The 24,989-nt window shown below is 46.6% G+C and overlaps 7 protein-coding genes across 7 annotated transcripts; 5 read left to right on the top strand and 2 right to left on the bottom strand.

Annotated features, from left to right (window-relative positions):
* Positions 1–16: 16 nt before the first annotated feature.
* On the bottom strand, positions 17–1,156 carry J4E87_008807 (uncharacterized protein; the record flags this gene model as incomplete). The annotated part of the gene is made up of 1 exon (XM_049380391.1): positions 17–1,156. One exon carries the CDS (start codon positions 1,154–1,156, stop codon positions 17–19), a length of 1,140 nt encoding a protein of 379 aa, XP_049229888.1.
* Positions 1,157–1,943: 787 nt separating this feature from the next.
* Positions 1,944–4,067, bottom strand: J4E87_008806 (uncharacterized protein; the record flags this gene model as incomplete). The annotated part of the gene is made up of 3 exons (XM_049380390.1): positions 1,944–3,739; positions 3,795–3,987; positions 4,041–4,067. 3 exons carry the CDS (start codon positions 4,065–4,067, stop codon positions 1,944–1,946), a joined length of 2,016 nt encoding a protein of 671 aa, XP_049229887.1.
* A 639-nt stretch (positions 4,068–4,706) lies between these two features.
* J4E87_008805 (uncharacterized protein) lies at positions 4,707–6,895 on the top strand (the record flags this gene model as incomplete). The annotated part of the gene is made up of 3 exons (XM_049380389.1): positions 4,707–4,792; positions 4,845–6,197; positions 6,247–6,895. 3 exons carry the CDS (start codon positions 4,707–4,709, stop codon positions 6,893–6,895), a joined length of 2,088 nt encoding a protein of 695 aa, XP_049229886.1.
* Positions 6,896–7,515: 620 nt separating this feature from the next.
* MET2 (homoserine O- acetyltransferase) lies at positions 7,516–8,987 on the top strand (the record flags this gene model as incomplete). Its single annotated transcript, XM_049380388.1, has 3 exons — positions 7,516–7,710; positions 7,772–8,818; positions 8,874–8,987. 3 exons carry the CDS (start codon positions 7,516–7,518, stop codon positions 8,985–8,987), a joined length of 1,356 nt encoding a protein of 451 aa, XP_049229885.1.
* A 3,166-nt stretch (positions 8,988–12,153) lies between these two features.
* On the top strand, positions 12,154–13,704 carry J4E87_008803 (uncharacterized protein; the record flags this gene model as incomplete). Its single annotated transcript, XM_049380387.1, has 3 exons — positions 12,154–12,357; positions 12,408–13,303; positions 13,353–13,704. The coding sequence occupies 3 exons, from the start codon at positions 12,154–12,156 to the stop codon at positions 13,702–13,704; spliced, it is 1,452 nt and encodes a 483-aa protein (XP_049229884.1).
* Positions 13,705–15,636: 1,932 nt separating this feature from the next.
* J4E87_008802 (uncharacterized protein) lies at positions 15,637–16,771 on the top strand (the record flags this gene model as incomplete). Its single annotated transcript, XM_049380386.1, has 3 exons — positions 15,637–15,889; positions 15,990–16,608; positions 16,717–16,771. The coding sequence occupies 3 exons, from the start codon at positions 15,637–15,639 to the stop codon at positions 16,769–16,771; spliced, it is 927 nt and encodes a 308-aa protein (XP_049229883.1).
* Positions 16,772–17,958: 1,187 nt separating this feature from the next.
* Positions 17,959–19,390, top strand: J4E87_008801 (uncharacterized protein; the record flags this gene model as incomplete). Its single annotated transcript, XM_049380385.1, has 2 exons — positions 17,959–18,199; positions 18,249–19,390. 2 exons carry the CDS (start codon positions 17,959–17,961, stop codon positions 19,388–19,390), a joined length of 1,383 nt encoding a protein of 460 aa, XP_049229882.1.
* Between the last annotated feature and the right edge of the window lie 5,599 nt (positions 19,391–24,989).

Genomic DNA, 24,989 nt, shown 5'->3' with positions numbered 1-24,989 from the left:
CGAAGTAAATGCCGAATCAAACAAACAACCCCTTAACCAGTCCCTCAACAGCATCATAAACCTGACCTTCCTTCTGCCCACCAGTCGCTCTCTCAGTGATCACCGGAATCTGATCCTTGCCCACCTTGTAATTTCTCAAATCGCTATCCAGCTCCAGATCCTTCACCAACTTCAGCACCCTATCACCTACCTTCTCCGCATCAGCCTTGGCATCACCAGACACCGATTCGCCGATAAAAGGGAGCAAACGAGCAACTTGCTCCGCTGCAGCAGGATCTTGAGCCTTCAGTTTGACCACATGCCCGAGAGTGAGACAAGACGTAATGCCATGCGGGATACTATAGGGAGAACCCAGAGCATAGCCCAGAGCATGAGACAGGCCGAGACCGCCTTTGATGTTGTAGCCCAAGAAACCCAGGGAAGCGAATGCAGCGAGTTGAAGCTTTGTAATGACATCTTCGTCTTTGGGGTTTTGCTTGTACTTTGGCAGGGCTTCGAAGAGGGTGGCTGCGGACTGTAGCGTTAACCATCTGGCAGGCATCTCGGTGGCGGTGGGATGGTATAATAGCTCGATAGCATGATCCATGGCACGGAGACCTGTTGACATCCACAGGCGCTCGGGGGTATGCAGAGCGAATTTGGCATCGTAGATTACGCAATGCGGAACGAGTTCTTTGGCTCGCACACCCGTCTTGACACCATCGGATTGCGTGTAGCCAGCCATCAGGGTGCATTCACTTGCGCTGAGCGTGGTGGGGATCGCGATGTGGTATAGGTACTTTCCAGTCTTCTCGTTCAGACGATAGCTGATGGCTTTGGAGCTGTCGATCGGGCTTCCGCCGCCAATGGAGATGACAGTATCGATGCTTTCGTCTTTCTTGACTAGGTCGGTGGCTTCGTCGAGTTGGGCGACAGGTGCGTGTTCGCCAATCTTGGAGAAGGTGCCTGCGTGCTTGTTTCCCAATAGCTCTTCGACTTGCTTTACCAAGGGCGTTTTGCTAGCAAGTGAGTTTCCGGTGATGATGAAGGCTTTGCTTGACTCTTTTGGGAGGCATGAGAGGAGATGCTGTTTGACTGAGTCGGCGCCGTAGTGTAGTTTCTGGAGTTGCGTCGGTTGCCAGAGACCGGAGAGGGGGTGGTTCGTTGCGTCTGTCATCTTGGGTTTGGTTTTAGTCGAGCTGAGTCGAATGCTCAAAGGGCGTCGGTATTGAGTACCAGATGGGCCGATCCCGGTGGGTGTACAAAGCGGAGAGTACTTCAATGAACAGTGTATGGACTTGGTGACGATTGATCTAGTGATGATGGTCCCACGCGCGATGAGGAAGCCTTGTTTGACTGCAATGTGAGATGGAGTCATAGGAAGAGGCTGTTCAATCTGAGGTTAACTTTACGCATAGTCAAAGGCCGGAAGCCAACGGTTGTGAGGTCGGCTATGACGTAAGACTTTAGCGGGTCGACATTATGAGGTTATCCCGAGGTTCAGATAGCGGGGCACAGAAGATCATGTAAACCTATAGTGTGGTCCATTGATCACGATATTAGCGCAAATGTAAGGACAGTAGCATGAACATTTCAAATCGTAGATTGTAGAGCGGAGAAGTAAGCGGAGTGCTACCATCTCGCATCTCTAGACTATGGTACATTCATGACTCCACCATTATATCGTCCCTTCCACATCATGTCCTGACCACCAGAGGATATCACTGTTTCGTTAATTCCGACGTGTACCAAGGATCCGTAAGGGTAATAAAACAAACGCTAATGTGAGAAGAGAAACCGTCGGAAAGTATGATACAGAGATGCTCAAACATGTGCAGGGACATGTACACGTCTAGACGTGACCTAAACCAGACCAATCATGACAGGATGCAAGACGCCTACTTTTGGACGTAACGAAGCGATCAACAAGAAAGACAAAAACCAGTGCTGAACGATCAAAGCATTTACTGCTTCTTCTCGCCCTCACCCTCAGGCTGCTGAGGCTGCTCGCTCTGGTTTTGGCTCTCGGAGCGGGCCTTGTGCATCTGGTCGAACAGGCTCAGGGAGGCGTTCTGGAGTTCGTCGGTCTTCTCCTTGATCTCAGCGGCGGTGGCAGAGCCCTCGCCAGACTGGCTCTGGGAGATGAACTCGCGCATGGAAGCGATCTTCTCCTTGATCTTCTCGGCCTCAGCCTTGTCGAGGCGGTCCTCGAACTCCTTGAGAGCCTTCTCAGTGTCGTTTACAACACTGTCAGCGCGGTTGGCAGCCTCGATGGAGTTCTTGCGCTCCTTGTCTTGCTCAGCGTACTGCTCAGAGTCCTTGACCATGTTCTCGATCTCAGCGTCTGAGAGACCAGATCCGGAAGCGATGGTGATGGACTGGTCCTTGTTGGTGGACTTGTCCTTGGCGTGAACGTGGACAATGGAGTCAGCGTCGATATCGAAGGTGACCTCAATTTGGGGTACACCACGGTGGGCCGGGGGAATGCCAACGAGCTGGAAGTTGCCGAGGAGCTTGTTGTCGCGGACAAGCTCACGCTCACCCTGGTAGACCTTGATCTCGACAGCGCTCTGGAAGTCAGCAGCGGTGGAGAAGACCTGGGACTTCTTGGTGGGGATAGTGGTGTTACGGTTGATCAAACGGGTAAAGACACCACCGAGGGTCTCGATACCGAGGGAGAGAGGAGTAACATCGAGCAGGAGGAGGTCAGTGACCTCACCAGCAAGAACAGCACCCTGGATAGCAGCACCAATGGCAACAGCCTCGTCGGGGTTGACCGACTTAGCGGGGTCACGGCCGAAGATGCTCTTGACAGACTCGGTAACCTTGGGCATACGGGTCATACCACCAACGAGGATAACCTCGGAGATGTCGGTAGCCTTCAAGTTGGCGTCCTTGAGAGCCTTGCGGACGGGCTCGACGGTGCGGGTGATGAGAGGGTCCATCATCTTCTCAAGCTGGGAGCGGGTGAGCTTGGTGTTGATGTGCTTGGGACCGGAAGCGTCGGCAGTGATGAAGGGCAGGTTGATGTCGGTCTGCGAGGAGGAAGACAGCTCGATCTTGGCCTTCTCAGCGGCCTCACGGATACGCTGGATGGCCATGCGGTCGCTGTTCAGGTCGATACCCTGCTCCCTCTTGAACTGGTCAACGAGGTGGCGGACGAGAGTGATGTCGAAGTCTTCACCTCCAAGGTGAGTGTCACCGTTGGTAGACTTGACCTCGAAGACACCAGCCTGGATCTCAAGAATGGAGATATCGAATGTGCCACCACCCAAGTCGTAGACAGCTACGACGTTGTCGGTGGCCTTGTCAAGACCGTAGGCGAGGGCGGCAGCGGTGGGTTCGTTGACGACACGGAGGACGTTGAGACCAGCGATTTGACCGGCGTCCTTGGTGGCTTGACGCTGGGAATCGTTAAAGTAGGCGGGGACGGTGACGACGGCGTTCTTGACGTTCTTGCCCATGTAGGACTCGGCGGTCTCCTTCATCTTTCCAAGGACGAAACCTCCAACCTGGGAAGGCGAGTACTTCTGTCCTTGGGCCTCGAGCCAGGCATCACCGTTGGTGTGCTGGACGATCTTGTATGGGACCTGCTGGATATCGCGCTGGACCTCAGCATCGGTGAACTTTCGGCCGATGAGACGCTTTGTAGCGAAAAGAGTGTTCTCGGGGTTGACGACAGCCTGGCGCTTAGCGGCGATACCGACGAGACGCTCGCCCTCCTTTGTGAAACCGACGACGGATGGGGTTGTGCGGCCACCTGTGGATTGGGTCAGCGGGATGGCCAATTTTGGTGAAAAACCAGATGAACGTACCCTCGGAGTTCTCAATGATGCGAGGAACCTTGCCCTCCATGACAGCGACGGCGGAGTTGGTGGTACCCAAGTCAATACCAATGACTGAGCCCTTGACCTTCTCCTCGCCGCCCTCAGCGTACCCGCGCGTGAACATGGCGGGGGCCCTGAAGGCGGGTGTGCGTCGCGCCGCCGAGGCCGCACGCGGCAAAAACTATGATGAGGTCAGAGAATGTCAAGTATATTTGGATGCATGCAATTGCTTACGGTCCGTGATAATCTCGAGGACAGCATTGTGGATGTGAGAGACGCTGCGGGAGGGGATGCAAGCGACAGAAGATTGGGTGCAGAGATGGATGGTGGGAGGGCGATGGTATATATGATGTAGTGATGGAAGCTTTGACGATGGACAAAATTCTCGGAGAAGATTCTAGCTCGTTTTGGTGTAAAATCGCCGCCCGAGGTTCCGCTGTTAATGTCTGTGCTTCCGAGTTGCTACGAACAATTGCGCATGCGACCTAACTCCGGAAGACGAGGCGAAATGCACTTTTTGCCAGTGGGCGCCGCTGGTGGATGACGCGATGACGGCCGCTGCATTCTGTGTCATGGCCCTCGCCGTGCGTCGCGGTGCTCAGGGCTTGGCGCATCTCGCTCGCGTGTGGGGAAGATGCTTGACCATGGTGACGCCTGGAGCACCGCGAGACACGGCGACTCTGCCAGCCCGCCCTACGACATATCCAACCCACGCCCACATAGAACCTACGCACCCGCTGCATCTCGCCCTCGAACCTGTCTGCAGCCCCTCCTGTCAAACCCTCTAGCCTTCTGCGCTTAGACAACTGTGACGTAGAGTGCCTGCTGCTGCCGCTGAGCCTCACCGGCTCCACCCAGCATCGCAGAGACATGCGGCCTTCTCCTGCCTGACCGCAAACTATGGCCGTCGATGACTTCCTGAGCAGAGACACCGAGACCTTTGTCTTGGCTCACAAGGCGTACTACCCGACCAAGATCCCCATCGCGTGAGCGCCAGCCAGACACTGCCATACCATGGGTCGACGCTGACGGGTGCAGACACTATCAATTGCGCCACTTCATCTCGTGCCCCGAACCAGATCTCGTCTACTATGCGAGTGGCGCCGCCGTCTACTGCCTCAATGCGGCTACACGAACACAGGCCCACGTTACTACACTGCCCTGGGAAGCGCGCTGCACGGCTTCGGGCTACGGCTACGTCTGCGTGGGGGGAGAAGAACACGGCAACTTCGCCGCCATCAAGGTGACCGGCTTCCCCCCAACGGATCCCTCCGACGTCGACGCCTCGTTGCCCTTGGACTTCCAGCACCGCCTGCCTCGCCCGCCCATACTAGGTGCAGCTTCGCGCGTACGCCTCGAGAAGATTGGAACCGATATCGTCAACTCCATATCCATACACAAGCTGCCAGCTGAAGGCAACGGCCAGGATGATGTTGTCGCAGTCCTCACCAACAACGACAAGACGGTGCGCATATACTCTCTTACACAGAATCTGGAGCTGGCAGTCATCGACCTGGAATTCGCAATGAACCATGCTTCCATTTCTCCCGATGGCCAAATGCTCGTGGCTGTCGGTGACGCCCCCATTGGTTTCTTCTTCGAACGTACAGACTCGCGGAAGCCTAGCAATAAGATCCGTGAGGGGCTGATGCAGTCGACGCCTCCCGTGTGGACGGAGCTACACAGAGTAAACCTCTATAGGCCCGCTCATTCTCATGCAGACGGCTACTTTACTACAGCTTGGTCCCCCTCAGGACGTCTCTGTGCAGTGGGATCAGAATGCGGCTACATCACAGTCTTTGATATCGAACTGTTAAAACTCGTCGAATACGGTGAAGACGCGATCCTACAGTTGATAAGTTCTACTAGGCCGGACAGTCGAACTGGGCCTGGCGCAGTGCGGACGATGCATTTCTCGCCAGCACCATGGGACTTCCTCATCTGGAGCGAAGACCAAGGCAGGGTGTGCATTGCCGACTTGCGAGCTGGCCTCAAGCTTAAGCAAACCCTCACGTTGGATCCGAAAGAGGAAGGTCTCGAGACAGTTGAGATAGCTGATTTTGACCTCAACCTCAGTCCTGAAATGCATGAGCTTCGCAGAGAAGCGGATCTGATCAGGAGATATCGACGCGCGTTAGACGGGGAAGGCAACACGACGACCGCCAATGTCGCGAATGAATACCTCGAAACTGACACTGAGCGACAGAGGCTACATCGACGGCTGGGTGTAGTAGAGTCGGACAACGATCCACTTGGCTTAACCGTGCGCGAAAGGCAAGTGCTTAGTGCTCTACGGACAAGGCATAGGCAGCCTGAAGAGGCTCGGGATGAGCAGGAAGTAACGCCCCGAAGTATCAACTACACAACTTCTGAGCGACTCAACACTGTACCGTATGTGACCCATAAATTACTGCGGCAATGTGAGACTGATGAAATGCAGGGAGCCTACAGCTCGAGAGGTAGCCGATGCGATGGCTCGCTTCATGGCAGAAAGGACTGGGCAGACTCACTCACGCAATTGGCTCCAAGAGCGCACAACACCTCACCGTCGGGCTTCCGTCATCGTGTCCATAAACGAGGGCACAGTCAACGCACCAGCTGCCCTCACCAATATCACCGACTCTGTCCTTACCCGCTCACCAAACGCGGTGCCGGCACACGCGCGTCGCGTGACCAACGAGCTAGTTGCTTCGACAGATGAAGCGTGGCGCACTGTTCAAGATGCACTGGCAGCTGAGCAGGACCGCGCTACAACCCGCGCTACTAACGCACATGCGCCTGGAGCCGACAGCCATGCTACTGCGCCTGAACTTCGCAGCGAGCTTCGTCGAATCCGTCAACTAACGCAGGCACGTGAACGTCTTCGCATCACCCGCGCTGGCCAGCCTATTCTTGAATCCTACGAGTTCAGCCTAGGTCTCCGAGGTTCAAGCCGAACGACACATGATGCGAGACTAGGCGTACGGACGGCGGGACTCGCCATGAGCCAGGATGGGCGGACTCTGTATTGTGGCACAGAGGAAGGTATCTTCGAGTTCAAGATGAACCTTCACGTGAGGAAGGCGTTCCCTGCAATTACTCCCCGATGATCGAGTTTTTTTTTCGAACTTATGGCTGCTTCGGACTGGATTTCCTTTTGTCGTTGGATTCAACGCTGTCGCGGTTTTTGAGCTCTTGTGGGACGGTCAGGCATTTGGTACGGCGAACAGGTTTTGGCGCACAGCGAGCTAGGTGGGGAGGATGGTAATTGTGTTGTAAAGCCAGCTTTGTCACATTAGGTATACCCGTATAATCAGATAGTCAAAAGCATCCAGGTAATTTCGACAGGCGTATTGTTGTGGGTTCTTTGTCTGAATCCGGGGTAAGGGCCCACGACGCCCGTAGTTCGGAGGCGAGATAGCGCGGGCGATGTTCGGAGCGAGGGAAAACTGCCGATTTGTTGTCGATGGCGCAATTCCAGCGGTGACTCCCCACACGGCGGGCTAACGCAGCCGTGCACATGTCTTTGATGCCGTGTTGTGACACTCTTGACCTCTGCACTCGTACACCCGTAACCTGAAGCCCTCTGACATTTAGACTGCTTCGCTTCTGGTCTTGCTTTGCCCTACATCGAACGGTTTCGTCATCGCCTCAACGCGACGCCTGGAACTCGTGCAGCCCCGCCACTCGGCTTCAATCAAGCCGGTACCGCGGACGCAGAACAACCGCAATGGCTGGAGAGAGCTCCAAGAAGGCCAATGCCGCTGGCAAGGCGGCCGTCCCGCTCGACCTCGACGGCCACAACCTCCCGCCATCGCCCGCGCCCAGCTCGCCCCGTAACGGCCGCAAGTATGCCCTCATGACGGAGCTGGTCTACACGGAGAGCAGCGACCAGTACAATGCCAGCTCTGTGCCCATCTACCAGGTATGCGACACTCGAATCTCGCTCGGGTAGCAGGTGGCGGCCAAAAGGCTAACATGCGCAGTCCGCGACATTCAAGCAGGAATCCGCGACCGGAGGCGGCGGCGAGTACGACTACACACGCTCCGGCAACCCTACGCGAACACATCTCGAGCGTCACCTTGCCAAGATCATGAACGCCAACCGCGCGCTTGTCGTCTCGTCCGGCATGGGCGCACTCGACGTCATCACCCGCCTCCTACGACCGGGCGACGAAGTCGTGACCGGCGACGATCTGTACGGCGGAACAAACAGACTGCTCAAGTACCTCTCGACACATGGCGGCATCATCGTGCACCACGTGGACACCACAAACCCAGAGAAAGTACGCGAAGTAGTGAGCAACAAGACGGCCATGGTGCTCCTCGAGACGCCCACGAACCCTCTGATAAAGATTTGCGATATTCCCGCCATTGCTAGCATCGCCCACGCCGCGAACCCTACCGCCGTGGTCGCTGTCGACAATACGATGATGTCGCCCATGTTGCTCAACCCGCTCGATCTCGGTTCCGATATCGTCTACGAGTCTGGCACAAAGTACTTGTCCGGTCACCACGATCTCATGGCAGGCGTCATTGCCATCAACGACTCCGCGCTCGGAGATCGCCTCTTTTTCACAATCAATGCCTCAGGATGTGGTCTCTCGCCGTTCGATTCCTGGCTGCTGCTGCGTGGGATCAAGACCCTTGGTGTCCGCATGGAGAAGCAACAAGCAAATGCCATGCGTGTTGCCACATTCCTTGAGTCTCACGGCTTCAAGGTCCGCTATCCTGGTCTCAAGTCGCACCCACAGTACGATTTGCACTGGAGCATGGCACGCGGCGCTGGCGCTGTGTTGTCCTTCGAAACTGGCGATGTCAACATTAGTGAGCGCATTGTAGAGAGCGCAAGGCTCTGGGGCATCAGTGTCAGCTTTGGCTGCGTCAACTCCCTCATCAGCATGCCTTGCCGCATGAGTCACGCCAGCATTGACGAAAAGACCAGAAAGGAAAGGAACATGCCTGAAGACATCATCCGATTGTGCGTTGGCATTGAGGATCCTGAGGATCTTCTTGATGATTTGAGCCGCGCTGTAAGTCCTGTCCCTCTAAAGAATGGCTTCCGTTTAGTTGCTAACATGTCTACAGCTTGTACAAGCTGGTGCTGTAAACATCACAACCGATGGCTTCCGCGCTCTGGCAACAGAGGCCCCTGCCACGGCCCAGCCTACAGACTCTGTCCCGGCTCCAGCAGAGTCGTAGATACCCGTCTCTTTTAGTCACCGCTGTCCTGCATGCCATAGCAGGATAACGTGATACCTTTGATCCGCATGTTGAAAGACACATGTCGGTTTTACTTCACAACTTTCTCTGACCCAGTCACCTCTGTCATTGCCTCAATACAAGGCAGTGTTAACGTGATATTCGTCCAATTACATTAGATCAGCATAGCACATGCGTTGCTAGCGGGAGTTCTTGCGGAATAAAAAGATCTCTTTGTCGTTCAATGAACATGTACATCGATTGGTGCGCCTGTGATCTCTGTGACTTGGTGCGGCTCCGAATTAACCCGGCGTGTGCTTACTCGACTGACTCAAGTCGACAAGTCGATGTGTCGGCATGTTGCTGACGTCGAACTCTACTGTACGGTCCGACGGTAATCCGACGATTTGTGCCAAGCATGACGCCACGTATCTATGGAAGATCCGGAGCCCCGTGCCTTCATAGCTCAGCGCACGCCAGCCATCCTATCAATTGGTACTTGAGCATCACAACCATTAGTCTATCCAATCATTCAAGTCCCATCAATTTCTTGCATTACAGCTGCCGATCCTACGACTTCCTTGCGCTCATCCAAAACGCGCCTCAGACATAGTCTCTCGTGCTATCGCAAGGTGTACCTGCACTTCTGAAACAGCCTCAGGCACGCCATCAGACTCGCCGTCCCAGAAGAAAGGAAACGATCACACAACCCTGGTATTACCCCAGACTTCGGATTCGGTTCAATTTTTGGCCTGGGGTGACAAAGCGAGGCTTCATCTCATTGGAGATAATGTCGCATCACCTTCTCTACATCTCCAGCAGCTTCATAATCTTTGAGACTTTGTGGTAGTAACTGCAAGCCTTGGTTCATGATGGTACAGCTCTTAGACTTGCCCCGCGAATTGCGCGATGCTATATACACAGAGCTGCTTCTATCATGCCGACCGCGTCCATCGTTAGAGGATACCAGATCAGACACCGGATGGTGCCGCATACAGGAGCCTGAATCGCCTTTCTCACTTGGCTGTCTAATCGCATCACAGAGGAGACCGCCTACATGTGCTAGCTTCCTGGCGTGCAACCGCCAAGTGAATGAGGAGATGATGCAAATTATCCAGAGAACGAAGCGGAAAGGGCTGCTCGCTGCATGCATGGATTGTTTTGAAGTTTCCGGCACATATCATTTTACATGGCTTTCTGCGCCGCTCGTCACAACAAAAAGAAACGATCTTCGGAGGGAGCAAGACGACGGGAACGCGTCATTTACTAATGTCTTGTCGAGCTGGGCATCATTCCTTCTTGCTCCCATCACAAGTCACCTTACAGGCCTGGGTAGCAGAGTACCCGTATCCAAGGCATACACGACGACCATCGAGCGGCTGTGGGTGGACATCAGAATATCTGAGCCGAATGTAACAGCTGAGCTTGCTCCTTACAACCGCACAGCTTGGGAAGTGTGTGCAGCGCTCAGGCACATATTCGAGCACGGCCCGGACCCCATCTCTAGAAATCGAAAGATCGCTTCTATTGACGAGGTCGTCCTCAACGTGCTACCTCAAGGGACTCCACATGGTACACCTCTCATGTACAGATCAAGATCACTGTCGACGACATTGATACAAGAATTCCCTAAGAATTGGACAGACGTAATACGCGACCAGTTGGTCAATATCTGGGCCAAACTCTGGGCTGCAAATGACTTCAACACGGTGGATTACCAGGCACGATACTATCGCATACTGCTAGAGAAGATCAACAAAGTGCACATCTGCGTTGATGGAAAGACGTTCAAGACAAGAGAATTGGCCATCGAGTTGGAAAGAGGGAGAGCGGAAATGAGGCGGATTGCGAGGAGGTAGCCAGCCATCGAAATAGTCAAGGGCTTTCCTTCCTTTCCTGGTCAAAGTGACTCGAAGCGGTGAGAACGAGCGGCCGGAGATGAAGCGACTGGGTGAAGGCTCTGTGCGCTTTCGATGTGTCTAGAAGTACAATCCATGAAGCAAAACCCGTTCTGTGGATTTGTGTAAATGCACATACATCGTACCTGACATACCTGACACATGCTTTGGGCGGGTTCATCAGCGCATGGGTCTCTAAGAGGCAAAAAGCAAGCTATGCTCGCGGTTCCGCGTCGCTACGGGTGCGGCGTAATGGCTAGCTTGCCATGGCCTCGTCGCATGCCAATGTGCCAAATTGCACGCCCGAGCAGTGTTCCCGATGCTCTAGAAATTGCTGACGAGGCTTTTTCACGTTGAATCGTTCGCGAGCACGCCCATTGGTGCGATGCTGTCAGGGGTAATCTTAGCCTCGGTTCGGCACGCCCTAGTCTAGACCTGCCAGCCGGGCTTCGACGTGAACATTTCCTGACACAAAGGTCTTGTCGATCGAACACGAAGAGCCCGCACCAGCATGCCCTCTTTATGCGAGAACCTTCACGCCAGCAATGGCCTATGGAGATCGCTATCGATAGCGCCCCGCACACGCGCGACTACAGTCGGACAATAGGTACCCAAGTAAGGCATACCATCGCTGACTACACCTCGTTCAATACGCCCAGTGGCGTGCTTGGCACGGCGAGATACGTTTCGTGAAACAGGGCTCCGCGTGTCGCCCCTTGCTGCTTCAAGCTGCGCCCCTGCCGTCATTCGTCGCCATTGTCAACTTTACGAAGAGACTCCACTGCACCCCACACTCGGATTGGCCAGACCGTCGTCCTTCTGGCTCAGGGGCACAATGTGCCAGACGGCCCCTGCATGCCAACGTGTGTCGCGGATCGCATGTTAGACCATGATGGCGCTGCCAAAGGTGCGGGAGCGAATCCCCGTGGGCGCCATGGGTTTGCGAGGATTTTTTTGTGCGAAGGTGCAGATACGCGTGTTTTATATTTAAACATTGGGTGGGAGATCTTTACTCCTGGCGGGAGTGGTTTGTCTTCGCTTGCCTTCATTACTCACATTACCTCACCTACCTCTTGCTTTTGTCACACTCTTTCCTCATCGTCTTTAGCATTTCTTGCTTTCAGTCTTTACAAAAGCTACACCAGCTCTCCATCTACATCACTCGCTCACTCGCATTGACCATATCCTGTCCTTTGAATAGCATTACTGCTTAACACCACTTCAACTGCTGGACGGTTGCTACGCTGATTCCGATACTTACGGACAAGATGGCGGCGTCTAATGCTTCGACTACGAAGACGCTTCGCCCGGATAATATTGAGATACCACCACCTTCATCGAGTGGTACGAACAAGCCAGCAGAGGAGTTTGAGGGACCCATATCACCGCGGTCATGGCGACACCGTACTGTTACGTACCAGGTTCCCTCAAGAAGGGTAACCAACGGCAGCTTAGATGCTGAAGATTACTTTGTAGGTTTCTCTTCAATATGATAGCCTTGCATCTTACTAACAATCAACAGATCGGTCCTCGTGACATGTCCAAGCACAGCAAATGGCCATACTTCATGCGAATGCACGGCTCGGTCTTTCCCAAGATGATTTTACCACTCACAGTAGTAACTCTCTGGTCGACTCTCATCACATGCGTCTCTGAATTCATTTTCGAACTCAAAGTCAGCACTCTTCTTTTGACCGTTCTCGGTTTCGTCGTTGGTCTTGCCATTTCTTTCCGAACAAGTACCGCATACGAGCGTTACACCGAAGGCCGAAAGTACTGGAGTCAGTTGATCTTTGTTAGCCAAAACTTGGCAAGGACAATTTGGTACCACACTTCCGAACGCGAAGGCGACCTCGGAAAGGAGGATCTTCTCAACAAGCTCTCCGCGCTCAACCTTCTTAACGCGTTTGCCTGCTCTGTCAAGCACAGGCTCCGGTTTGAGCCTGGTATCGACTACCCCGATCTTCGCGACCGCATTGAGTACCTGGACACTTTCGCCCGCGCTGCTGAGCTCGACATCCCCAAGCCAGGAGACAAGAAGAAGATCAAGGCTGTTGGTGAATACCTCGGTGTCACATTCGCCGAGTCGAACCCCCGCAAGAGGATCAAGCGCTCCAAGAAGCCTCTCGGCAACCTGTCTCTCGAAATCCTGAACCATCTTTCCTGCTACGTCCACAGCATCATCGACAATGAAACGCTCAAGGTCGGTCTCTACCAGAACCAAGCCATTACCGGTGTTGTTCAGCTCAACGAGGCCCTCACTGGTATGGATCGTGTTCTCCAGACTCCTTTGCCTATCGCCTACTCCATCGCTATCTCGCAAATCACTTGGGTCTACGTCATGATGTTGCCTTTCCAACTGTGGGATGACCTACGCTGGATCACCATCCCCGGTTGCATCTTCGCCGCCTACATTATGTAAGTTTCACTCAATCCACTTTCTATAATCAACGCTGACAACCTCTAGCATCGGTCTCTCAGCCATCGGTCGCGAAATCGAGAACCCCTTCGGCCACGACGTTAACGATCTTCCCCTTGAAGCCTACTGTGAAGAACTAGAAATGGACATCGACACCATCACCGCGCAACCACCTCCCGCCGCCGCCGAATTCATGCGCCGCCCAGGCAACATGCCCATCTGGCCGCTCAGCCAGAAGAACTTCGAGTCCTGGGCCGGAAGGAGCAAGCAGGATATCCGCGATGCGCTCATGACAAAGACAAAGGCGGATATGGCGGTCCGCAAGAGCTTTGCTGTTGCGAGGGAGAGTGAGAGCGAGGAGAAGGAACATCATGGGTTGCAGCAGCAGCATGATGCGTAGTTGGGAAGGTAGTGGAGTTGTGCATTCGCATTTTAGAAGCGTTGGGCGCTGGACAGGTGTTTATGGGTGTGTTCTTTCATCTTCCACCCAGGTTGTGCTTTCGATCTTACAAAAAGGGTTTCCATATCCCGCACAGCGTGGATTTTATACGTGGCAATACTAGCCTTTATTACACTGTGTTGCTGTTTTCTCAAGTCGAGTGCCTAACTGAACGGTGATCTTTGCTTTCGAGGTGCGGACCACCGAGCCATGAACCCGTATATTTTCATTGCTCCAAATTTCTGACTATCGTCGTCGGACAACCTCAGTTGGTCAGCTATTAGTAACCTGGATATGGTGTTGAATGAGCGCTGTTGACTGTGGACAGACTGATGGACTATTGCAAGGTGCATGGAGACCATTTCTCCGCCGATGTGAACATTTGAGCTGGTTGCAACAAAGCGATCATACAGTTGGCATCAGATGAGTATGCGCCTGCAACCTATGTGTGCTTCTTGTGGTGTTCGTCGTATAAGCGACGACGACGGAACTCACAAAGCATCGTTCCTGCCCTAGGCTAGCGCGTGATGGCGCTTGGGCGTATGACGTCGCACCTACCCTACGCTTCACATCTGACGCTTGGGACGACTGCTCACATGCGGCCCAGGCCATCATTCATCCAAACGGCCCGTCTGCGTCAGGCGTGAACTAATGCACCCCTCTTACTTTGCGGGTCTGATATGCCTAGACCTGCTAGCATCTGGCATTTCTTTCATACTTTACAGCTGAGCTGAACTTGGCCAAACCTCACCCAGGCAACATCTTCAATGTCTGCAAACACAATGCCGGACCCACCGGCTACTTCGGCCATCGTACAGACAACCGCGACAGAGATTCCAACCATCATCGAACCAGAAGCAGACGCAGAAGAGCGTGGCCGGCTCAAGCGACGTAGGCAGTCGTCACAGCATTCTCCACGCCGTGCATCCTCACCATCTCGCGGCCACGATCGCAACAGCGGTTCCCGATATCGAGAGCATCACCGCAAACATCATCGCCCTTCGTCTCCGACGTCTTCCGTCTCTCCGCCCACATCCGACCAGAAGAAGACCAGGCGGCGTAGTGATGCCGAGCCTGATCATACATTCAGAGGACGAGCACGCAACAGGAGTGGCAGCAGGGGAAGGACTAGGAGCCCCATCTTGGAAGCCGATGATACATGTGTCGAGAGCGAAGATGATGTAAAGAGATTCAGGAAGAGAAGTGCGCCGCCCAGTCGGCACAGGATCGACGACTCGGACGAGGGGGGTGAGGTTCGGCGGCAGAGAAGCTACCCCAATCTATACAAAGAGGACAGGAGAGATTCCAAGGGCGAGGCTGGAGGGAAGACTCAAGCAGTGGGTTTCGTGGACTCGACAGGAGAAACCGAAGCGGTGCCCCACTAGGTGGACTAGCGTTCTGATGTGTTCTGGCCTGTGTACTCAGGACATATTCATACAGAAGAGGTTCACTATGATACTCTGATGCATGTTGATTATGTACGAATAGCATTACAATTCTGTAGTTGCGTTTGCCTGGCTCCGGCTGTCTTGTCACTGACCATAGCACGCGACAACTGTCCCAGGGTCTCGCTTGCATGATCGTAGCGTGGCTGTGCATGCGACTCAAACGTGGCGCCTACAACGCGCCTGCATCATGCTACCGTGTTCGATGCTTGCTGCCCCTACGATGACTGCCGAGATCTTTTCTGCAGGTACAGCATAGATCGCATCCGAAGACTCCGGACTGCTCACCTCAGCATCGTATCCATCGTCTCGAAGGTTCCATCGCGAGGCGCAACAAAAAGCGCCCCACCCCCGCGGCCCTACCAATCATTGAAGCTTAACTCCGCCCTCACTCCCGTCGATTAACCTTCAGCCTTACCCCCTCCGTCGCTCGCTCACTTACCCCGTTATGCCTCCGCCAGGCAACGAATATGCCGCCGAGCAGCTGAAGAACTCGGGCAACAAGTGCTTTAAGAATGGCGACTACGAAGGAGCCGAGGGGTTGTACTCGCAGGCGATTCAGAAGAACTCCGCCAACCCTCTGTTGTTCACGAACCGCGCAAATGCGAGGCTAAAGTTGGAGAAATGGGAAGGAGTCATAGATGACTGTATACGGAGTATTGAGCTCTTGAAGGACAACATGAAGGCATTCTTTTACTTGGGTATGCTCTCATTCCCTACAGAGGGGCGTCAATCGTGACAGTCGCCTTACCACCATTGCGCGAGCTCTGCATGTCAAATCCCAGGCTGATGATAGTATAGCGCAAGCTCAACTCGCGATTAATCATCCCAACGAAGCCCTATCTTCAGCCCTCATGGCCTACGAACTATGCACCACCTCCGCGCAACAAACCTCCAACGCAGCCACAATATCCGCTCTCGTTTTGAAATGCAAGAAAGCCAAATGGGACATCCGCGAGCGAGAAAGGATACGGCGGCGTGGCGATCTGCTCTCCGACCTTGAAATGATGCTGGAAACAGAGTTCAAGAAGGACATTGATGAGATAGAAGCACGTATGGAGACCGGAGAAACCAGTCGCTCAGACGGGCAAGAAGAGAAAGCAGAGCGAAAGACAGAGTTTGAGAAGAAGCGCGACGACCTCAGAACCGCATTCGCGATTTCCGACCCGGAGCATCAGCAGAAACGCGAGGTCCCGGATTACCTCGTCGATGGCATAACGTTTGAGATTATGCACGACCCGGTCGTAACTAAGAATGGAAGATCGTACGAGCGCGCTACGCTGATTGAGCACCTCAAACGCAGTCCAACGGACCCGCTGACGAGAGAGACTCTTACCATCAACGAGCTGAGACCAAACATTGCCCTCAAGGAGGCATGTGAAGAGTTCATGACTGCAAATTCTGGGTGGGTCTATGATTGGTAGGTTTGCGAGACTTCATTGGTCCGCTTTATATTATGGCAGGTACGTGGAGGGTAGAAATAACGAGAGTCTAAGAGCGTGGAGGATGTGCGCTGACAGTATTGTAGTGAGGAGGGTGAGGTAGATTCGGATGCGCGCTGGGCGCACTTATCTTCAGCTTGAGGTCGACCCCACAATCAATGTGCGCGGACGATTATCATATTTGCATCGGCTGGCGTTTGTTGGAGATGTCGTCTTTTGTGCCTGTACACTCACCATCAGCGAGTATTAAGCGTTGTTGAAGCAGTCGTAGTTCGATACCCACAGCTACATGTATTCCTCCATTTCTCTTCTGGCATCTTGACGACACATTCCCGAAACTACATTTTTGGAACCACATTCTTGGGACCCACATTCCTGATGCCACATTCCTGATGGGACACTTGCTGTGGAAAAGGAATGGTACGCGTTGTATCAAGACCCTCGGCACACCAATTCCGCGAAAGCGCTGACGCCCAGAATTTCAGGGCGCTCCTTTTCCAACACTGATGTTCAGTTGGACTTGCAGCGCTCAAGCGTCTAGCTCGGATGGTCGATCTCGAAGACGGGCCTCGCTTACGTGGGCCCAACGTTGGCCTGCTAAGCTCCACACTACTTTGTAGCAACCTCGGCAGCTTGCAGCCTGTGATCGCTGGCTGCCTTGACTACACTAATTTGGCTTCTAACCCAAACTGTAAAGTCGTAGTTGCATCAAACACGCTAGGAAAGCTTCAATGCGGTATAAAGTACATGTGGCAACCGGTCAGGATCTCGTATCTCGACTAGTCTCGGGCGCACGATGATGGGATACACCGATGTAAGATAAAAGGCGGGCTAAGGAGGGGAGTTGGGATACTCCGCAGCTTTTAATCTAACAACTGAACAGCTCGATCACAAGCACCTACAAGCACCTATTCTCTCGCCTTGCTAGTACCTATCACGACACATGATGGATACAACACGCCCCGCTCCCTGGCCACAGGCCACTAATGAACTTCTTCCAAACACACTGTTCAAACTCGCGGCTCAATATCCTTCCGCGACGTACGCAGAGTTTCCGGTGAACCCGCACAAGATCGAGGATGGATATCGTAAGATCACGTTTGCTGAAGTAGCAAATGCTGTTTCTGCTTTCGCGTGGTGGCTCGAAGAGAGCATCGGGAAGCTTCACGAAGAGGAAAAGGATGGAACACGAACTTTGGTGTACATGGGACCGAACGACATACGATATGCGGTATTATGTCTGGGAAGTGTGATTGCGGGGTACAAGGTAAGTCGTCCTCCGACACGAGCGCCTTGATGGTGGTTCAAATGGTTAAGGACGAAGGTAGATGCTCTTTCCATCGCCAAGATACGGAGCTGAAGCACTGGTCAAATTGATTGAGAGTGTGGACGCAAAGGCTATGCTAAAGTCGGAGATGCCGATACCAGTTGTCAAAGACGTTCTGTCAATGAAGGATATGAAGACACTCCAGATACCCAGTGTAGAGCAACTGCTCACCTCAAAAGCGGAGCCGTATCCGTACAACAAGACCTATCAACAAAATTCCCGCGAACCTTTTGTTTGTCTCCGTACGTACGCTCGCTCCCGCCTGACCATGCTACCTCTTACCAAACGCAGATACATCCGGCACAACGGGCTTTCCCAAACCCATCCTTTGGACACACGAGTGGACTAACAGTGTAGCCCAAACCATGTATCTCACCGCACCACCAGGTTACGAACTAGAGCAAGAGCTTCTCTACGGATCAGCGAACGGGCGAGGCATGCGCGCAATGTTTCTCTTCCCGCCTTTCCACGCCAGCGGTATGATCGGTATGATCCTCTTTCCACTGCAGCTTGGTGTAACACCAATTTACCCGCCGACATGGATGACACCAGCTGCGGGTGTGGACAGCGCACTAGCCGCTTTGGACATCATCGCCGCAAGGGATGGAGGCATCGGTGTCGATTGCCTGACACTCGTGCCACCCTGTGTCGAGTATCTAAGCAAGAGCCCAGAAGTCCTACAGAGACTCAGCCGGAGAACGCAACAAATTGGCTGGGGCGGCGGTAGCGTGAGTACTCATGCAAGTGAGTTTGTCGCATCGCAAGTGTCCGTGTTGAATGTCATGGCATCAACCGAACTCGGCGTCTGGCCCAGTATCCGTCGCAAAGATGCAAATACAGTGCAATCTGCGTACTGGGAGTATACGACACTTCACCCCGCTCTCAACATCCACTTCGACCCTGTTTCTGCTTCCACGGACGGCGTCACTCTTTATGAAGCTGTCATGCACCGCAACGACGGAAAGGAGCACGGCGGCTATGTACAACCCATCTTCTCTATCTTTTCAGACGCAAAAGAAAGACGACTTGGCGATTTGTTCACAAGGCATCCCGAAGATTCGGAGCGATGGAGACACTACGGCCGGGCTGATGATCTTCTCGTTTTCCTGACGAATGAGAAGTTCTTCCCTACAGCCGCAGAACAGAGAATTGCAAGTCATCCTTCAGTTGCGGAGGTAGCGATGGTAGGAACGAGAAGACCTAAAGCCTCGTTGATTGTTAGGTTGGAAGATGGGAAGGATTTGCATGAGATCTGGAATACGGTAGAGGAAGTGAACAAGAGCTCGCCGCTTTATGCGCGCGTGGGAAAGGACATGATACTGGCTGTAAAAGAGCCGTTCCCAAAGACGGCGAAGGGAACAGTGCAGAAAAAAGCTTTGCTAGATTTGTATGAGAAGGAGCTGGACGTCTTGTACGGAGGTGTTAGTGCCTAGGCGCATGCGGCCTGCACATAGAACTAACATCCAAAGTTTAAGCATTGCCGCTTAGCTGCTGTTTCCATCCTGCCGGGCAGGTACCAGTGCATGCTAACCCACTGTCGCTGTTCATATTGGAACAAAGTATCTTCGCCGTACCACCATTTTTCGGCCTGATATCGATATTCTTGAACAGCAAGCCCGTGCAAGGTGTAGAACAAGAAGAGATGTAATTGTTCTATAGAAGAGGGAGAAAGCCCTATATATAAATAATACTAAAGTAACACTAGTACTAGCGTAAGTAAATTATATAATAAAATTCTAACTAATAGCTTCTTTAGAACTTATTATAAAGTAAATATATAAAAAATAAAAAAAAAAATAAAAAAAAAAACTAACTACTAAGAATAGAACTACTTTAAAGTATTATACTATAGTAAGAGTAGTTTATATTAAAGTTATAAGTATTACTTAGCTACTTACTATAGTAGAGCTACTATATATAGCTATCTTTACTTTTATATAATATAGTTTACTTAAAATATAAGTTAGTCTAGATACTACTAAATAAAGTAATAAGCTTCTTCTTTTTATAATTCTTAAGCTTCTTCTTTTTATAATTCTTAAGCTTCTTCTAGTATATTTAGTATAAATAAAAGTTTATATATTTATTCTATATCTTTTTATACTTTAGAGTTATACTAAAGTTAATAGTAAGCTACTTAAAAGTAAGAGTCTTTATATAGTTAGTATCTTTATATAAGTTTTAGAGAAAGAAATACTATAATATAATATTTTTATTAATATTAGATATATAAAGTAGAAGTAGTTATATATAAGTAAGAGTATTTATATAGTTAGTATTTTTATAAAAGTTTTAAAGAAAGATAGTTTATAAAGTAATATTTCTACTTTTATTAAATATATAGACTTATAGTAAATATATAAATATACTAAAAGTAAGCTAAGTAAAATACTATAAAATAAGGCTAAAAGTCTAGTAAATAGCTTTAAACTTTATTAAATTAAGTAGCTTTATAAGTATATTAGTAAGATTATTCTTACTACTAATCTACTTAATTAATATAGTACTATTTTAGATATAGTTTTAGAAAAAGTAGTAGTATATATTAATATACTTACTATAGTAGTAAAACTTAGAATTCTTAAAAAGTTTAATTATAAACTAATTATTAATATAGATTAGAATAGTAGAGAAATAAATACTAAAGTCTAAGTTATTAATAAAGCTTTTAAGCTAAATAGCTTTCTTAATAGCTTTACTTAAAGTAATATATTTAGCTTTATAAGTAGATTATATAATAACTTTTTATTTAGTAAAAGTTTAGAAAATAAAGCTATTAGCTAGTATAAATATATAGCTAGTAGTAAAGTAACGTAAGTTCTTATATTCTATTTAGTTTATATCTATATATTTAATAAGATATAGTTTCTATCTAGAATATATTATACTAATATTTTATATTTTTTTAATATAGAAGTAGGCGTAAGTAATACTATTAAGATACTTCTAGAAAGAGTTTATATTATAATATTTATAGAGAAAAGTAGTATAAGTAAAGTTAATATAAGTTATAGTAAGTATATAGTTAAGTAAACTAAATATTTAGAAGTAATACTTCTTAAATAATAAAGTAGTATCTCTATTATTATTAAAAGTTTATATAAGCTTTAACTAATAGTTATAAAAAGTATTAGTAATAAAGAGATTACTAAAGTTATACTAATCTAGTATATAATAGATATACTTTACTTAGTAAATCTTTATAGTACTATAAGTATACTTAATATATATTTCTAAGTATAGTACGTTTAGATTCTTAAAAGTAATAATAAATACTATAGTAAGTTAGGCCTTAAATAAATTAATAATATTATTATATAAAGTATAAATATAGATATTATTAATATATATAAAAATAATAATTATATTTATAATATATATATAAATGTAAGAATTATAAAGTAAGATTTAAAAGCTAATATCTATTAGCTTCTTAGTAAGTATTTAATACTATATTTAAAGAGACTAAATAAGTTTATAAAAAGACTTCTTTAGTAACTAAGTATATCTCTTAGAAAGTACTATAAAAAGAAGTAGTATATAGTATACTTACTTCTTAAGTTTAGTATTAAGAAATACTATATAAATATTTACTTATAATATCTTCTACTTAAAAAGTATATATAAAGTAAGTAATATCTAAATAAATATAGACTTAGCTATTAGAGAGAACTTCTTATTATAATTAATACTAGACTACTATTAGAAACCTTAAGTAACTATATAAGCTTTAAACTTTATAATATTACTAGTAAAAGTAAGTTTAGCTTTATAAATAAATTTAAATAAAATAGCTTTAGTACTATAAAGTAATAAAATAACTTTATAGATATTTTTAGTAAGAAAAGAATCTAGCTTAGTATTAGTAGTCTAGTACTAGTCTTTTACTTAAAGTATTATTATAGCCTTTTTATAGAAATATAGTTCTTATAAAACTAGTATAAAGATAAAAGTATATAGTATAGATAAGTTATTATCTAATAGTAGGTCTTAATACTAAAGTATAGTATAGATAGAACTATTATTAGAGCGTACTATACTAGAGACGTTAGAGTAGTTCTAAAGTAGATATAAAAAAGATATAGTAAGGCTAGTAAAATTATATATATTCTTATTCTATAAGTCTTTATTAAAGTTATTAAAGATATTATAAAGTAGATTAATATATCTATATAAATAAAAGCTCTTATACTCTAAGTTATAGATTATAGTAAAGTTTTTATTATTTTTATTAATAGAGTATATAGTAATTTCTTTTATAATATAGGTACTAGAGCTAGTGCGTATACTATATATTTTTATCTTATACTACCTATAGTCTATAAAGATATATTACCTATAAAGATAGTAACTTTAAAAGCTTATATAATTCTACTCTAAGTAGAGATATACTATATAGACGTTAATAGAGACGTAATCTAGTTTACTATTAAAATATTTAGCTATCTATATTATATTATTATTACTAAATTAAGTATAGAGCTAGGCGTGTATATCTTAAGAAAGTACTCTAGAAGAAGCAGCTTCTATATATTAATAGTAAAGTATAGTAAAGTTATAACTTCTACTTAGCTTTATATAAGCTAGGTATTACTTATTATCTTTATTTATAAAGAAAATACACGTTTAGTATTAGTTAATATATATATTATATAGATTAGCACTATTATACTAAACTATAAATAAACTACTTTTATCTCTAGAAGAATATCTACTAGAATACTATTAACGTAAGTTCTAGTATATAGTATATTACTTTTTATAAGAAAGTAGTTAAATAACTAAAAGAGTAACTAGAATATAGTTAAGCTAATTATAGGTAGAGATTATAAGAGATATAAATAATAATAAATGTATTTAATAGAATATAAGCTATTATATAAAATATAAAGGTGCAAGACCTTTATATATAGAAAGCTAGTAGATAGCCTAGCCTAATTAGGCTAGGCTAGTTATATAATAATATAATAGAATAGAAACTAGCTAGAACTATAATATTACCTTCTTCTTCTAAGGTAGTTATACTAGTAATTATTATAACTGTCTAATGTAGCTTCTTTATAGAGATAATATTATTCTTCTATATACTAGGCGCGCTATTATAGTAAAGCACTATTCTCTAATATTCTATAGAGTATTATATTCTCTATAAGATACTAAGTATCTACTATAGTTATAGCAATATTAGAGTTAGAGTTAGAACTAAGAGTAAGACTAAGCCTAGAGCTATAGCTAGAGTTAGAGTTAGAGTTAGAGTTAAAGTTAGAGTTAGAGTTAGAGTTAGAGTTAGAGTCTACTCTAATAGAAGTAGACTCTATTCTAGAGTAAGAGGTAGAGTAGTAATAAGAGATAGAAAATCTATAGGTAGTTAATAACGCTATAACTACGTCTTACCTTACCTAGCTACTTTAAGTTAACTAGATAACTATAAGACTTACTTTCTAAACTAGTGCTATAACTAGTCTTTTCTAATAAATTAGCTAGCTAAGTAATAAAGCCTTCTACTATACCTCTATTATTAGAGCTATTAGTATAGCTATTAAAAATATATATAGAGATAGTGTTAAAGTATAAAGTAAAGTCTCTATATAGTTTATGTAGTAGTTATTAAATAATAGAGTTAGTTAAATACTAGATATATAATATTAGACTATAATTAGGTATATTATTCTAAAAAGACTAGAGATAAATTACTACTAAGCTATAATAGCGATTTTAAAGTATTTATACCTATAGCTAAGTTAGCCTAGGCTTTTATAGGCTAGAGCCTAATATTATTTTCTCTCTTAGAGTAGATTACTCTTAATCTAACTCTAAGTATACGTAATAGGTAGAAAAAGATAGATAAGGTCTAGAATAAACTAATTAGGTCTATAATAGCCTATACTAAGTATTTATAGATAGAATACGCCTATAGAAGATAGAAATTTTAGTAGAAAAATCTAGTAATCTAGAAGATTACAAAATTACGTATAGACGCGTTTTTCTACGCTAGTAGCGCTAGCGTAGAGCTATACGCCTAGGCTATTTCTAGCTAGTTAGATTTCTCTTTTCTATTTTCTACCTCTTAATTACTCTATAATAGTAAGTATTAGCTCTTTTTACTTATTATTTCTAGAATTCTAAGAAAGTCTAAAGTAATCTATTATAGCCTATTTTTAAGTATAATAGAGTAGTTTAGTCTAAATTAGAGGTTTCTAGCGTAAATTATACTAAATTACTACTAACTAGCTTTTAGTACTCTAACTAAGACTATTAACGCGTACTTTATACTAATTTACTCTCTTTCTATCTATATTTACTTATTATACTTTATATTACTTTATTTTAAGTCTTAATAGCTTCTTTTACCTTAACTTAACTATAGTTAGTAATAATTAGATTACTATAAGCTACTTTTATATACCTAGGCTTCTTAAGATTAGTTACGCGCTATATACTAGTTATTTATAGTTATAAAAGCTTAATAAGCCTTATATATTTAATTACTATAGCTATACTTTTTTAGTTTTTAAGACTAAGAAAGAGTATACTATCTTTGCTAGTATAATTAGAAAAGTTACTAGCGTACTATCTAGAGATACTATTACTTAAACTATTCTATATAGCTAGTATTAGACTATAAATAAGTAGTGCTTTACTATAAGTACTTATTTTACTCTTTTTTAGCTACTATTACTCTTTATTAGCCTTTATAAAGCTAATATATAGTAAATAGCTCTAGAATAGATAGTTTTAGTTTATTTTAGCCTATTTTAGGCCTTTTTACGCTAATACTAACTAATATAGCTTTTAGAAGATCTTATTAACTTAGAAACTATATATAAGATTATCTACTAATTATTAGTTAACTAGAAGCTTATTAGTAAAAGATCTATTATTTTACGTCTTTAAGCCTCTAATAATACCTTAATATCTACTCTACTAGCTATAGAAGACTTTAAGCGTAGTAACTTACGCTATTTAAAGATAGACTTAGTAGAAGAGTATAAGAGTGTTTATAATAATATTATTAAGTAAGTTTTAACCTAT

Source organism: Alternaria ethzedia, assembly GCF_023757985.1.
Source record: "Alternaria ethzedia strain BMP 0044 chromosome Unknown scaffold_29, whole genome shotgun sequence".
In the NCBI taxonomy this organism is placed as follows: domain Eukaryota; kingdom Fungi; phylum Ascomycota; class Dothideomycetes; order Pleosporales; family Pleosporaceae; genus Alternaria; species Alternaria ethzedia.
Note: the sequence above shows the minus strand (reverse complement) of the source record. Positions and strands in the feature narration are given on the sequence as shown.